This window comes from Oreochromis niloticus, linkage group LG15 (assembly GCF_001858045.2).
Source record: "Oreochromis niloticus isolate F11D_XX linkage group LG15, O_niloticus_UMD_NMBU, whole genome shotgun sequence".
NCBI lineage: Eukaryota > Metazoa > Chordata > Actinopteri > Cichliformes > Cichlidae > Oreochromis > Oreochromis niloticus.
This window is the reverse complement of record NC_031980.2, coordinates 4,366,150-4,382,185: the sequence shown is the minus strand read 5'-3', so window position 1 is coordinate 4,382,185 and position 16,036 is coordinate 4,366,150. Positions and strand designations below refer to the sequence as shown.

Below are 16,036 nucleotides of genomic sequence, written 5' to 3'. Positions count from 1 at the left end.
TATTTTTTGAGCTCTAGATGTTGAGGTTTGCCAGTGTAGCAGGCAGAATTAGGACCCAAATGCAGGACTCAGGAAACCAGAAATGAACTCAACAACACAGCTTTAATGGTCTATAGCGGGGAAAGACAACAAAAAAAACATTCACTGAGCAGGAAAGAGTCAAACAATAAATGCACACGAGGCAGTTAGGGAGATGGGAAACACAAGGGAACATAGCTGCAACAAATCAGGAAAACTAGACGGGTAACTTAAAACTCAACATGAAGCACACAAGACTATCAAAATAAAACTGGAACTAACACCAAGACACAGACGCAAACCTCAGAATTTGACAGAGACAAGACTGACTTCACACGGGAGACGCTAAAGGACAAAACACACAGATGTGTGTGTGTGTGTGTGTGTGTGTGTGTTTGCTTTTGTCTCCACTTACCCTCGTTTCTTGATGGCTTTCTCTAGTAGCTTCTCCAGAGTTACCTTCTCCTTATCATGCAGAGACACTATCTTGTCCACCTGAGTGCAGTGAGTTTTCTGCATTGCATTTTGATCCTAGTGCAGAAAAGGGAGACACGTTTATTATTAAGTATTTACTTATGCCATGCAAATGCAGTTTTAACCTGTACTGAAACCAATTTGGAATCAGCAAAACAGGCAGCAGCAATAACAACAACGATTATTGTTTCTAATACACTCATATGTTGATTTTGTTGCTCCCACTGAATAATGAACCAGCAGCCAACAGATGGGTCTGCAGGTACTGATATACATATGTTAAGCAACAGGACTAAATTCTGTGATCATTAATCTGCATGTATGACTGAGCCAGCACCCACTATAAACTGTGCTGATCACAGGTTAAAGAGAACAGGTACTTTAGCAATTCTAGATTGTTGCAAATCATTATGTGTCTGGATCTACAGACACTTTTCAGTATATTAACTTATGTGCCTTCTTTACTCCTGGGATATAATTCAAATCTCCACAAATCCATCCCTGAGATGAAGGGAAAAGTAAAAGCGTGTAGTAAAGAAACAGTTGTATCATTTCCTGCATCTCTCTTATACAGACTTGCTTTGTGCAAGCAGGAGACACTAGAAGCAATATGACACATTAGCATACTCAGAAGCACCCTATGTACATTATGAACGGACAGAGTGTGTGTGTGTGTGTGTGTGTGTGTGCAGTCAGTGGTCAGTGGAAGATGAAAGGTAGAGCCGCCTCCCCTTCCACCGTTTCTATCCCTCGGAGCATCAATAACTGTCAGGAATAAACAGCAGCCCCTTTGTATTGTTAGCAGACAGGTCTGCAGTAAAACAGTCACCCACCTTTGAGTGTTTCTTCTTTAGAGTGTTGAGCTCCTTCTGCTGCTTTTTAATCAATTTAAGGTACGACTGCAGTGGGAGAGATCCATGTTTAGTCACGATGTACTAGACTCGGGCAGCATTAATAGTTGGCGTGCAGTTACTTCCATGAGATAATTGTGAGTTTAATATTGGTGCAAAATCATAACTACAATAGTATTTGTTATTACCAAAAGATAACAAAGTAGTTATTGATTTTTAGGTCTAAACATGATACAGACAATGTCAACACCTGAAGCAAAGATTACTTCTATATAATTGCTCATTCTTCATATATATGCCTGTACAGACTAAACTAAAGGAAACCTGCTGCTGAGCTATGTGACAGGAGTTACAATACCAACCTTCATTTGCTTTAAGTCATCAATGCTGACAGTAGGCACGAGTGCGTTATCTGAAACAGCAGTGGAAACAGAAATGTTATTCTGTGTTTACATAGTTCGCATACAGCACGTTTAATATGTCTGTCTTTACGTCAGCGTATACCCTTCTTGGCTTCGGTCGTGTTATTTTGGGCAGCGTTGGAAGTCTGGGCCATGTCTGAGCTGGCTTGCGGTGTCACACTGGCTTTCACGGTGTCACCTTTACCCTTCCCTTTCTTGTCGTTTTTTGAGCTTCCGCTGGGAACATCTGCTATGTCGTTCTACAAAGGAGAAGAGACGCATTTATTCAAACTGACTGCGTCCTTTCAGTCAGATACATTTGATCAGACCAGGTTTGGATTCGTATGGCTGTTGCTTTGTGTACCGTGTCAATTCCCAGTGCTTTCATCTGGTCAGCTCTCTTCTCTGCTATAGTCAAAAACTTCTTTGGGTCTGATAGAGCATCCACAATAGCTGAAACACAAAGAGATTTAGAAGATTTCGTCATGAGCCTGGTGGGCTGAATGAATAACCTGACGCTGAAATGTGTCATTCAGTGCAAACTTTGTATGACACAGCTTTGCGTTCCTGTCTACGTTCTGAGAAAGTCTCCTTATCAAATCTGAAATCATCTTCACGTCTTGTTTAAATAACCGTTACTAGGGAACAGGATCTTATTTTCAGCTCTTGGTAAAGAGCCGCTTGAGTAGGAAAGTGATAGCGACAGATCTTGCAGAATAACCGCTAATGGTTACAGTAATGATTCCTCAGTGCGAGCCCGTTGGCTTTATTTAATGACAACTCCAATTGTCCTGCTCATTTGTATGCTCGTGCCTGTTCGAAACCATTACTGCAGAGTCACTGTCATCATCATTTGTGCCACGCCATTACTGTGGATGTTAAAACCAACCCAAGGCAGAGAAAAAGCGAGCAGGAGAGAGTTTTCTTGCTTTCCTTTCTCCTCTCCTCTCCCTGCAGGCTACAGCAGCTGCTTTATTTTATTGCTCTCAGAATACTTATGACGGATATTAAAGGTTATCTATACAAAACAAACTTATAGTTCTGTTTTACCCATGCACTGAAGTCTATCCAGTAATATAAAGTACATAAAGTGCTGCAATTTGTGTGTTTCCCTCACCTCCGAAGCCGTCGGGCACGTAGGTCTTGAGGATGATTTGGCAGAAGATGGTGGGCAACGACAGCGGCTTGTTGCCTTCGTTTCTCAGAGAGATGTGGCGGTAGCCAGCCTGCAGGCCGTCAAGAGGCAGGATGCGCTGCCCAATCAGCTTATTGTTGTCGTCGTAGACTGCGATGCGCAGCACGGCCAGGTCTGGTAAGATCACCTAGAAGGAAGGCATCAAGGAAAACAGTGGGTAAGAGGGAGGAGTAACCACACTGAAGAAAAAAGAAAAGCCACAGACGTCGCCATCAGTTCTGCCGAAATTTCGGAAGTCTACTGAGCTCATTGTGCTCTGATAATGTTTAAAAAGATAAATATTTGCCAGACAAAGCAGTAAAAGAAAGCAGCATCATTAAAGGGGAAGGTCGAAGATGAACCTGCAGGGGCCACAATCAGGGTATAGTCCATGTTTGATAAAAGAAAAAGACACGATAAAGGAGGAACACACTGCATATCTGACTGCTGACAAGCCCGTCTCTGCAGCTAGTATGCATCCGAGGAGTGGAGGAGTGGAATATCTTGTGTATATATGTATGCATTTAACTTGTGTCTGCAGATGAGCTTCTGTACGCACACCCTTGGGAAAAAAGAGCGAGAGAGTGTCTTAACTGGGCTTCCATGTGAAGATAAGAGGATGATTAATACAAAGACGATGGGAAGGTGGGAGATAAGGCTGAAGAATACTCACTGGAGATGAATGGGTAGAAGCATCGCGTGTGTGTGTGTTTGCTTACACATTCACAGCCCTGCTGATGCACTGTGTATTGTTCGCTCGCAGTCATGATGACAGCGGTGTGTATGCATGCAAAAAGTGTGGCGGCATTTGAGGGCATCTGTGTGTGTGGAGGTGAGAAACGAATCTTGCTTGCAGCCCTGCTTATGATGGCCCTGTTTGATAGCTGTGTGTGTGTGTGTGTGTGTGTGTGTGTGTGTGTGTGCAGAGCAGCACTGCGGCAGGCTGTGATTGATGATGTGTGTTAGGAAGCTGGAGTCACAGTCATGGCTGAGAGACTTCCTATTCTGCTGAGAGCAGCACTATTACACACATGTTCCTCTCTCTCTTTGGCTCCCGTCTCTTTTATTTTCCCTTTAATTCTCTCCCTCACCTCTAATTGTCTTTCTTTTCATTTCTGTGGCTCCTTTCCTCACTTCCTTTTTCTTTTTCTGTGAGGCGGTATACAGTAGATTGTTTTGTTTTTTTTGTCACACTTTATTATTCAACAGTATCCAAAATCACTCCATTAGTTTCTGTATTCTCTCTTTATATTTCTTGATTTTAATAGATATTCACTTGATATTTCCCCATCTGCATCCTCCTCTCCTTTTAACTTGCTACTATTATCTTAGATTTCATTATTGTCTCCTTTTCTTCTCCTTCCACCCTCTGTACTGGCAGTCAGATGAGAATGAGGCTGCTTCTCATGTCACTAAGACCTTTCTCCAACCCAAATAATAGATTTTTCTCCACCATTTTCCACTTCCATTGGCTCATCCCAAATGGAACTACATGCTGCAACATTTTTTCAACTCACTGTATCCATTATTGCTGTCTATCTGTTTGTGCTACCTTTCTGAAGACGAATGGCTCCTCGTTGTAGGCAGGGTTCAGTCCATTGTTCATCACCATGCGAGTGCGAAACTCTTTCCGGATGGTGTCTGTTGGCAGTCCATACATGTCGACTTCAACGTAGGTCCCAATTTTCTTGTCAGAGAGAAACTGTCCTGAGAACACCTAAAAAAAAAAAAAAAAAAAAAAAAGGAGCAGACCATTCTCAGTGCTTTGGAAAGGTGTTGATTTTACAGCAATATTATCTGCACAGGTTCATTCAGTGCACTGTGGGGTGGCTGTGGCTCAAGAGGTACTGCAACCTATATACTAATCAGAAGTTTGGTGAGTCAGTCTGCATGCCAGTGTCCTTGGGCAAGATACTAAACCCACAGTTGCTCCTGAATATGAATGGGTGAATGAGTCATGTTGCATAAAGCGCTTGAGTGCTCTAGGAGAGTAAAAACGCACGATATAAGAACCACTCCATTGACCACTGTAATTTGTACAGCATGCCGCATCTAAGCCTAAAACCAACCTTCAATATGATATTATCTGTAGGTTTCACAGACATGGATGAAGCCTAGTTCCACTGAAAAAAATGTTTGGTTTAAGACTAGGCTGAATGCCTGAATGGAAATTCCTTATCCACTTTTTCCCTGAATGATTTATTAGTGCTGCATGACCTAACCTGTACGCTGCAGGTTGCGGCGATGACGCCATCCACCGGTGTCTCTGAGAATGGGTCAAACATCCTGTCTGACCGCCGCATGAAGTCGGGTTTCAGCAGATACCTGACGTGCACAGAAGATGCACATGAGGAAAACGGCCACGCACAAACCCATCTACGAACACACTTTTGTTTTGTAAAATCTGATTATGATGCCTTTACAAACATTTTTTTGTTGTTGATGTCTCCTGATGTAGAATAACTGTAGCACACGGAGATACAGTGCACATGCGTATGCTAACCAGGGGCCCATCAGAGTAACATTAGTAATGACGACTGTCTGCAAAAGCCTCGATCTCGCCACATATAAGATTTCCAGCATTAGCAGGAAAATCTCTGCCCTCAGGGACGGTATTAAAGGCGAGGCATGGAGACGACAAGGGAGAGAGGAAGAGACAGATGACTGCCGAGAGAAGAGGAGCTTCCTTCTCGAAAGCACTCATTGGTTTTTGGGAAAGATAGTAGCTGCGGTCGCTTCTGGCAGTCGCTAATGAGATGTGACAAGCTATAATTGATGAGTTTTAGAGAGGAGTGGAGAGGGAGGGAGGGAGGGGACAGACCGGAATGAGCTAAAGACAGGAGTCGAGGAGTGCTCACCCGCAGGAGCCATTGTACTCAAACTTTCCTTGGTTCAGCTGCATGGCCAGATCTGAGAGAAGAGTGAGAATGACAGGTGATTAGTAACTGCAATATATACAGGCCAGTGTTTAAACATCAAAACAATCCAAATAAACGAATGACTCAAAAAGAAAACAAACAAAAAAAAAAACATCATTTAAAGACTGATTTTTTTTTTATTTTTTTTTTCCCCTGAATCAGAGTGAATGGGTTTGCACTATTTTCCCTGACTCCCCCTTAGCTCAAAGTCCCCAGACCCCTGCCTAAAGCCTCGCATATGCCCCACTCACAGCAGGCCATATGGTCCAATCTCTAATGCCTCTAGACATAGGACAGCAGCTGTTTCACTCCCTGTTAAGGTGTTTATATGGCAGCAACAGTTTGTTTGTGTGTGTGTGTGTGTGTGTGTGTGTGTGTGTGTGTGTGTGTGTGTGTGTGTGTGTGTGTGTGTGTGTGTGTGTGTGTGTGTGTGTGTGTGTGTGTAAACAAAGGTACGACTTTAGCTGCATTTATTTAGCAATTTGGAACCCCCCAAAAAAGATATTGATTCTATTTAAATGAGCTGACCCTTAACACCAAATCCAAACCTGATATTTTTATCAATTCAGAAATTCTTTCTTGTTTTTTTTCTGCATGCATATATTTGCAGCTGCAAGATGGTCGTTTCGTGGCTTCACAGTCAACCCTTCCCCACATGCAGAAGATGCTCTGAGCATGGTCAGAGGGTTGCTTGAAATGACATTTGCGTGTGTGTTTTGTAATATGAAGATACATATACTATGGTGTTTTATGGGTGAGTGTAAGGTTAGAGGTCCCATGTTGCATGCTGTGGTACCTGGGGTTTGGAAGTTGAGTGAGACCATCTGGCAGCCTGCGTTCCAGAAGATCTGAGGCATGTAATTACTGGAGTCCACCCGGCCCCCTTTGGGGTAGATACGGCTCATCTGACGCTTGTTGTAGCTGTGCTGAAGCTCAGGAAAATTTGACAAAAAAGGGAGGGAGAACATGTGTGTTTCAACACGTGTGTGCATGTGCATGTGAGTGCATGAGAGTGTGTGCATCAAACAGACTGTACAACTATTTTTAGTGTGAACAGCTTGGGTCAAGCAGTCCCACTGGAGGGGAGAGAGAGAGAGAGAGAGAGGCTGTGTGTCAACCCAAGCTACACAGGCTGAAAGCACACTGGGCTCTAGAGGCCTCAAGTTCTTTTCCGACAGCAGAGTGGAAACAAATATGTCTAAAAAACATCAGTTCTGACCCGACGTTCAGATCTCATTTAGGTGACCTCAATCTATAAAGTTCAAACTCAGATTTCATTGGAAATTTATGTCTCTTCATGCATCTCAGTAAAGTGTCTGAGCTGTTTCCCTTAAAGTCTCAGAGAGTTTAAACTTAAAACCTAAACTTGGTGAAATCTGATCTTATGCTGATTAAAGTTAACATACACCCTGTAACGATAACTTAAATGTATTATTTATCTTTATTTTTCCTACCTTGACGTCCTTTTTTTTTTTTTATAGCTGTTCTATTTTCTAGAAAAATCCAATGCAACTGGCTGATAAGAATAAGAATAACTTTATTTATCCCGAGGGAAATTCTTTTGTCATGTACACGCTCAAAGCAGCAGGAGAGACAGAGGAACAGATGAATAAGATATACAATAAGAATAGTAGTGTACAGTAATATACAGTAGGATAGTGCAAGACATAGTATCGAATAACTCTAACGAAGTAATATACATAACTATATCCTGGTGAATAAATAAGTTGGCTATCAGTGCAGGCGATTCTAGAAAGTGACAAAGTATTGTGCAATAGAATAAAGGGAGTAGCAGCGTATGATGGGGGGATGAAACAAATATTCAATAAGGTACTCTTTGGTAATATTGCACGGTCTGGAGGGAACAATGCTGATCTGACAAATGCTCAAAGGATACTTTACAAACTCAATGGCATTAGTCTTGAGATAGCCCAGGCCAACTGACTCGTTAAAAGATGACATGTTATGGTGGATATTCCTTTCTGAAAAACAAAAGAAAAGAAAAAGTTGATAAACATTTTTTTTTTGTCAGGCAGTAATTGATTGATTGTTCTATGATTAGGCTCTTACATCCACAGCAATAATAAAACAAAAAATCCAATTAAATTCAAATGAGAGCTAAAAGTTGAAGCTCTCACCTTCAGCTACATCAAAACTCTGGAACTTGACCGGCTGTGCATAGTTGACCATGGCTGACAGATACGGGTGGATGTTAGTGGTGGCTCCCACATAGGTGTACTGAGCTATCAGAGCCTCTTCTAAGTCTTCTGCCACATCTACAGTCTGCACAGCACAAGCACACATACACATGGCTCAATAACCCAGTCTTATTCATCAGCCCAGAGACAGCAGTCAGCTTTTAGTGGGGTAAAAAGGGGACGGGATGGGCACTTGCCTTCTTGTTGTTGTCTTGGTCAGATGCTTCAGAGATGTCTGTGGCGTCAGTTGCTTCAGACATCTCTGTCACCTCATCTTCAGGTACCTAAGAACACATCCATACAAAACACCCATTAATGGGATGTTCGTGTTAGTGGTAGATTTGGCTGAATTTGGGCCATAGTACTCCAATGTCCTATATTTACCAAATGGTACAGGGAAAAAAAAACTGTTACAGTTAGCTGTTTTAATCTCACCTGACGGGGATGTATAACAAACCAGAGTGCTTCTCTGCAGTGTCGACAGATTTGTTTTAGTGTTTCAGTAGCAAGTCGACACTCAAACCTACCTTCTTAATACTGTTGCTTTGCTCGTCATCTTTCCTTGAGCTGACAGCGTTGCTCTGAGAAACACTGTTGGATTCTTTCTCGCTGGTTGCTTCAGAAACACTGCTGGGGGCCTCTGAATTCAAATCCTTATCCTCTGCCTCTTTTTCTCCTACGCTCACATATACAGAACAACACAAATCAATAGCAAAGCTGATTTTTTTTTTTCCTCCAACATTAATATTTTTCTTATTCCTTGGTGCATTTACTTTAACGAGTGTTTGCACTTGATGTTCTACTTTGCATTTATCAGCATAAACCTGTCGCTTACTGCATGTACAAGAGAGGCTGTCACGCACATTACTACGATTTATTATTTCACATAGAAACACAGACTGTCAGACATCTGACCGTTCTCTGTGTCGTCTTCATTCTCCTCTCCCATTATGATAGCAGGGGTGTTTGTCTCTCCTGCCTCCATGTGTTTTTTGAAGGCCTCGAGCTGCTCTGTATTGCACACATACACATGTTAAAGACAGACAAATCTCATAAAATCACATAATAGATGTGCTGTCTCTGTGCTATATACGTACTCTGTTCGACTTCAGGTTTCAAGCGTTTGTTTTTGATGAGGATTTTCCGCTTGAGCTCACTTGGAGAGGGTAAAGGACGCCCAGGTTCAATCTGCCAAAGAGAAAAGAACTTTTACACTTAAGTAAATATGAGTATAACCCAATTAGAGCAAATTCTAAGAAATACTTTGCATCAGAAAGAGAGGATTTACCGGATAGTTCTCCAGAGGCTGTTTGAGGAGCAGGTCACCGAAGATCTCCTCGCAGTACTTGGCCATCTTGTACTGCTGAGGTTTACTAAGTAACACAGACACAACAATACATATCATGTCTATATAATGATTATGTTTGAAATATTTATGCAAAAAAAGCAATCCCTATGATGCATTAGATGTTTACTGATTATAAATGTACCTGCAGTGATTTTCAAAGGACAAAATAACAGGAAAGTCTGATGTGACAAATGCTGTCTCCTTAATGGCTTGGATAACATCCTGTGGCAGGAGAAGAAAAACATTAGGTGTGAGGAGGATGAATCAAAAGAAGCCATCAAAAGTTATATCAAACTCTGAACACAAGGGGGCAGACTTGCATTATGAAACAACATTAAAGCAGTAACAGAAAGACTGAACAAAGTTGTTTTTTGTTGTTCACCTTGAACAGGATATCTGTGCACATGGCCTTGCCATGAGTAATGATGGGTTCCTGGTCCTCCCCTTTCCCATCCCAGCAGTCCAGCTCCACACATCTAATGCAAAGCACACAGAAATGTCGCTGTCCACAAACTGCACATGCAACTGAGCTTTAGCATAGCCAGATAAACCTAACAGTGGATGATACATGTGTGTCTGTCAACCCATCCGAGTACACCATATTAACATATATATAAATATAAATACCTGCATCCAGACAGCAGGACCTGCCGGTACATCTCTACTGAGGACTTCCCTCCAAACTGTCGGCCTGTCAAGTACGTGTTGTGGGAGGAGCTGATGAAGTAATGGGCCAGCGGTTGGTCCATATCTTGGTACAGTTCCAGCCGGTCCAGGAACACTGGAGCATTTTCATCTGACATCAGGTACCGGCAGAACCCATCACTGGACATGTGACCTGAACAGAACAAGGAAGGACACGAAGGGTGGAACTTAGTGGTAGAATATTATTTATTGTTAAACTGTGAACTCGGTAAGCTGGTGAATATTTATTTAAGGTGAAAGCAGTACAAAACTCTGAAAATATTATTCTAATTTTTTTATTTATTTTGGAAAAACCTAATATGTATTTGTAGAAGAAGTGTTCTCAAGTAAACTGAATATAAAAGGCTTTTCTAACTCACTCTCTATCACTAAGTATTAACATATATATTTTTATCATTGCTAACTTTGAATTCAGCACAAGACGTGCAAATGTCAGGCCATCCCTTCCTGTTTGTTTATATCAACAGCTACTTGATGTTTAACTACTGTAGATTCTTTTGGGAATCTAAATGTGTATTTAAAAAGCAGCAGAGCTATGTGTACAACTATTTCATCATGATGATAACAGGGGAAAAATAAACTCCGGCACTTGACAATAAATATTTAGTCCTGGAGAAAATGTGCCAACAATCTGGTTTTCCATCCTGCAGCTTCAAGGTAACACCTGCAGATGGCAGCAAAGCCTAAAACATCTCTCTCCCTCTGATTTGCCCACACAGTTCTTCTACCTTTCTTCTTCAGATCTTCGTCTCTCTCGTATTTCTCGATGATCTGCATGGCTCTCTTGGGGTCGTAGAATGGAAACAGAATCTCATTTAACCTTGGGTCGCGCTGGTTCTGTGAAGCGAAACAAACGCAGTCATCCCTCTATTCACAAATCTAACTTAGGACAAATGCATCTTGCGCTGACACGCAAACTTATTACAATATGTTTACACTCTCAATTTGTTATGCCTGGTCAAAGGTACTGAACTCAGGAGGACTATGTGATTGGCTTTCATCACTTACTATTTAAGAAATATTATCTATATATCATTAGTATACACACAGGCACATAACATTTTGACAGCAAGTACTAAAAGCACTGATCAAGGTGATTATTCTACGGCAGTATAAACAAAAACCTGTGAGCCACACTAACAGTTGCAGAGATTAAATGTTGCTTAAAAGCAAAGAATCACATGTGTTTGAGGGAATCAAGGTGGCATTAACAAAAACGACAGCAAACATTCAAACATCATGAACATGTCGCTGCCCACTCACAGAGCCAGGTGGGGAATTTAATTTGATTGGCGAGCCCAGAGCATGAAGCAGCGCAAACACGTGACTGCACAGCAGCAGGACTAGGCAGGTATTCAGCCACACAGAGGAGCACAGCCACAGAACACATATACGCACAGCAGGGAACGAGATGAACCGAGCAGGAAGCAACAGGATGGAAACCTCGACCCTCCCGTTGCTACGGCAACACCAATCAGACATGGGGCGGGGGGAGAAGGAGGCAAGCCACGGTAGGGAGAACATGGGGAATGGGATGACGGTGGGCATGCAGAATAAGGGAGGTGGTTGAAGATGCCCTTGCAGGCCCACTCAAAGTTAAATGTTGTGTCCATCCAATTTGATTAAGGTGGACTAATGTGCAGTCGGGCCTGGGGGCAGGGCGACTTCTACCCCAGAGCAGGATGAGAGTAAGAGGAGGAGTTGCAGGGAAGGGCACACGCAAGCTAAATACAGAGAGAAGTTAATGAATGATAAAGAGCTTACTTCATTCAGAAAGCTGACTAACTGGTCTACAGTTAAATAATCAGTTTTGTTCCCATTGCTGCAGAGAGATTAATTAGAAAAACAAAACAAAACAAAATGTTATGCTCCTTAAAATCGAAACCCTCACAGTCATTCACACAGTCAGTCAGTTAAAATTAGAAAAGCCAGTCTTTACAGTTACATTATGCTTTTAGTAGTATCTTGTTAATCATCACTCTTCTTTGACTGTTGTCATTAGGTTGAACATAATTAATGTTGAACGGTGGAAGCAGGTTAGGCTGTCCAGACATAGTTAGTGCGGCAGGCACAGAAACATTTGTCCTGATTATTTCCAACATGATGCAGCAGCTCTCACTTGGGGAATATTTAAACAGTGGATATCATTGTTCCACTCAGGCACAAGGTAACGCAGGTACGATACGATGCTGGGTCAGGGCGATGCTGTTAAGTGTGTATTCGGAGGATATATTATTATTTTTAAGGTACAAAACAATTAAAAAGAGAGCAGACGAGATGAAACACTTACATATTCTTGAAGAGCTCCTCTATATCTGTGCGAGGGCAGATCTTCTGTGTGAGCGCGTAAAAAATGTCAAAGGTAAAATCTGCTGGTTCAATCTCATCGTTCTGTGAAAGGTAAGTGAGAGAGTCATTTCCTCACAGTTTTCTTTTGGCGTAACAAACTCGGACACATCTGACTTCCAGTTTTGTCTGACCTTTCCACTAGGAAGGCCCAGATCCTTCAGGGCCTGAAAGATCCCCTTCTCTGTCTTGCCTGATGCAAATGTCCGAGTGATGCTTTAAGAAGAAGAGGAGGATAAGGTGAAGATGAGTGGATGATATTGTATAAAAACAAACAAACAAAAAAAACATACTTTAAACATACTCTTACCCTCTTACAGGAATCTTCCCATTCACGTTGGTAAGGAAACACATTCTCATCCAACTAAACAAAAACAGGAAGTAGGATTAAGGCGCTTTACTGAAGAAGGCATACAGCCAAGTTATTACAACTGTGCTGCAAATTGCACTCACTGTTTCTTGAGGCATGTCATTGGACAGACGTTGTTGGCCTTAACGTTGTGAATCACTGACCTCAAACCCTCGATCCACTTCTGCAAGCAAACAAGCACAAGTATTCAGGACACACACGCACACGTATACACACTCCTGCCACTTAAAACCACTGAACAAATTACATAGCATTCAAAAGAGCACCCAGTTTGCATTGTGTTTAGAGGTGAATGTCTTTGGGGAAATAAACAAGCAAATGAATTGCTCTTTAATCAACAGTCTTGTGATAGGGGCCTTGACAGGACCATCATTAACACAGACACAAAAAACACACACACAGCGATAAACAGCGACCTGTTGCAAGGCTACAAGGAGTGATGATAAACAAACAGCTAGAGAAGGCCTGTGACTGCCCATGAATATGCTGCCTCATGCATCCATGTAAAGGCCACTGATAATCCGAACACTTCTGAGCCTCCTCTCTGAATGCCGGTCCCTCTTTGTGCTAAACCCTCCTCCACTTCCACAACAAATATCTACTGGTGTCATTATAAAAACATTAAACGCGATGGTTTGTGCAGCAGGGGCAGTCTGTTTGGGCCCGTGGTGTTCACGAAGCAGCGCGCTGATGTAAATATCTCTGTCATCTATCGAGGCCTGCTCTTTACTGTAGGGCCACCTGCATGCTGGGAGGGGTGCTGATGGTGTCGCGGTGCGTTTATGTCTATATGTGTGCGCGAGAGAGAGATAAAGAGGGACCGTGTTTTTGACTGTGGGGGACGTGCTCATGTACTTTAACCTGTGAGTGTACGTGTTTGTGTTCCCTGCTGTGGGCTGCTGCATGAATATCATTGGCAGCCCCGTGGCACAAACAGCAGTTATAACACCCACCAGCATGAAGGGAAAAAACAAAAAAACACCCTCTCATGGGAAATGAATAAACACCAATCCGGTGGTGCCAAATAACAGATCTGTGCTCAAAAAACAAAAAAAACCCAGCTTGTTTTAAAGCTACTGGTGATTTTAAATTTTTCTACAAACTGACTTCTGTAAAAGTATTATGTACACCGTGCTCCAAAATTTTAATGCAAATAGGATTTTAGTGTCATAAACACTGATTTTTTTTTTTTGTGTGTGTTCAGTTAAACTCATGGATGGTGTTGTGTCTCAGGGCTCTTTGGATCACAGATATCAATCTCAGACATAATTAGTTTGTCAGGTGAGCCCAATTAAAGGAAGTCTACTTAAGAAGGATGTTCCACTTTATTAAGCATGCCACAGGTTTAAAGCAATAATGGAAAGAAAAACAATCTCTGCTGCAGAGTGTCAAATAATGCAATGCCTTGGATAAGGTATGAAAACATTAGATATTTCACAAAAACTTAAGCATGATCATCGTACTGTGAAGAAATTTGTGGCTGATTCAGAGCACAGACGGGTTTGCACAGATAAAGGCATAATGAGGAAGGTTTCTGCCAGACAAGTTCATCGGATTAAGAGAGCAGCTGTTAAAATGCTATTACAAAGCTGCAAACAGATATTTGAAGCTGTAGGTGCCTCTGGAGTCCCATGAACCTCAAGGTGTAGGATCCTCCAGAGGCTTGCAGTTGTGCATAAACCTGCCATTCGGCCACCCCCAACCAATACTGACAAGCAGAAACGGTTGCAGTGGGCCAAGAAATACATGAAGGTTAATTTTCAAACAGTCTTGTTTACTAATGAGTGCCATGTAACCCTGGATGGTCCCGATGGATGGTGTAGTGGACGGTTGGTGGATGGCCACCATGTCTCAACAAGCCTGTGACATCAGCAAGGAGGTGGCGGAGCCATGTTTTGGGCCAGAATCATGGGGAGAGAGCTGGTTGGCCCCTGAAGGTGTGAAAATGACCTCGGCAAAGTATGTAGAGTTTCTGACTGACCACTGTCTTCCATGGTACCCAGAGAAGAACAGTGCCTTCCATAGCAAAATTATCCTCATGCATGACAATGCACCATCTCATGCTGCAAACAATACCTCTGTGGCATTGGCTGCTATGGGCATAAAAGGAGAGAAACTCATGGCGTGGTTTCCATCCTCTCTCCTGGGTTTCTGACCTCAACCCTATTGAGAACCTTTGCAGCATCCTCAAGCAAAAGATCTATGAGGGTGGGAGGCAGTTCACATCAAAACAGCAGCTGTGGGAGGCGACTCTGACATCTCACAAAGAAATCCAACCAGAAACTCTCCAAAAACTCACAAGTTCAATGGATACAAGAATTGTGAAGGCTATGTGAAGGAAGGGGTCCTATGTTAACATGTAACTTGGCCTGTTAAGATGTTTTTGATTGAAATAGCTTTTAGGAAGTCATATTTACTGAAACTAATGCTGCAAATTCAAGAAATGACCATTTGCAGTTCTTTACAACCAATAAAATGTTTTGAAACTCTGTTGTGCATAATAATTTGGAACAGAGCATTTTGTGTTGTTTTATTTTTGCAAAAACAGTTATCTTTGGGAGGTTTGTTCAATAAAAATTGGTGACTTAAATTATACTGACTGTCATTTGCATCAAGTATGTAGGAAAGTCAGCGACAAATATCAAAACATTTTAGTCGAGCGTGGTGCTTTGACTTTCAGTCATTCTTGTTGTTTTGTGGCACCTCTTAATTTTTCTCAGCAAACTATTGTGAATGACAAACTCTTATTTGCCATTGTGTTTAAAAGAAAATAAAGTATAAGTCATATGTTTTAAGCTATCTGGCAGACATCTGTCAGGCTGAGAAAACGTACTCGAGGTGACAAAGTGGCTCTTCCTTTGGTTTCATATCTTTAGAGGACATGTAGAGTTTCTTTTAATCGCAAATCTTCATCTTTACCAAAATGATTGAGCACAATAATGGTCATGTTCATTATATTGCATGCTGTCAACATAGCCTATGAAAATACCAAAGCTAGCATTGAAATGACAAAGAAGTATTGTCTGTGTGTTGAACAGGAACTAATAGAACTTCTTCCCTTCCACAGAAACGAGTCAAAAAGTATTGAGACTAACCAGATATTCCTACTTGGAGTCTTTTTATAGGACTCAGTGAAGGGGGAAAAAAAGAAGAAAAAAAAACACCTTTTTTGAAGTATAATAAACACTGACTTTAATTTCTCTTACTGTGATGTTTTTGTATTATGCCAAAAG

General features: G+C 41.8%; 1 protein-coding gene across 4 annotated transcripts in view; it reads right to left on the bottom strand.

Annotated features, from left to right (window-relative positions):
* plcb4b (phospholipase C, beta 4b) overlaps positions 1-16,036 on the bottom strand; it is a 64,937-nt gene that overhangs the window by 6,231 nt on the left and 42,670 nt on the right. For all 4 annotated transcript variants that reach the window (XM_013268820.3, XM_013268822.3, XM_025899055.1 and 1 more), the window contains exons 8-33: positions 12,887-12,966; positions 12,744-12,797; positions 12,568-12,649; positions 12,378-12,478; positions 11,852-11,909; positions 10,816-10,924; positions 10,010-10,220; positions 9,765-9,858; positions 9,525-9,604; positions 9,323-9,407; positions 9,132-9,222; positions 8,950-9,045; positions 8,562-8,710; positions 8,232-8,318; positions 7,975-8,119; positions 7,734-7,818; positions 6,633-6,757; positions 5,777-5,828; positions 5,141-5,243; positions 4,471-4,635; positions 2,862-3,066; positions 2,109-2,197; positions 1,848-2,004; positions 1,706-1,755; positions 1,326-1,391; positions 434-549 (exon numbers count right to left, since the gene is read on the bottom strand). In XM_013268820.3, the coding sequence (XP_013124274.1) occupies positions 434-549; positions 1,326-1,391; positions 1,706-1,755; positions 1,848-2,004; positions 2,109-2,197; positions 2,862-3,066; positions 4,471-4,635; positions 5,141-5,243; positions 5,777-5,828; positions 6,633-6,757; positions 7,734-7,818; positions 7,975-8,119; positions 8,232-8,318; positions 8,562-8,710; positions 8,950-9,045; positions 9,132-9,222; positions 9,323-9,407; positions 9,525-9,604; positions 9,765-9,858; positions 10,010-10,220; positions 10,816-10,924; positions 11,852-11,909; positions 12,378-12,478; positions 12,568-12,649; positions 12,744-12,797; positions 12,887-12,966 (2,735 nt within the window). The remainder of the gene's footprint in view (positions 1-433; positions 550-1,325; positions 1,392-1,705; positions 1,756-1,847; positions 2,005-2,108; positions 2,198-2,861; positions 3,067-4,470; positions 4,636-5,140; positions 5,244-5,776; positions 5,829-6,632; positions 6,758-7,733; positions 7,819-7,974; positions 8,120-8,231; positions 8,319-8,561; positions 8,711-8,949; positions 9,046-9,131; positions 9,223-9,322; positions 9,408-9,524; positions 9,605-9,764; positions 9,859-10,009; positions 10,221-10,815; positions 10,925-11,851; positions 11,910-12,377; positions 12,479-12,567; positions 12,650-12,743; positions 12,798-12,886; positions 12,967-16,036) is intronic.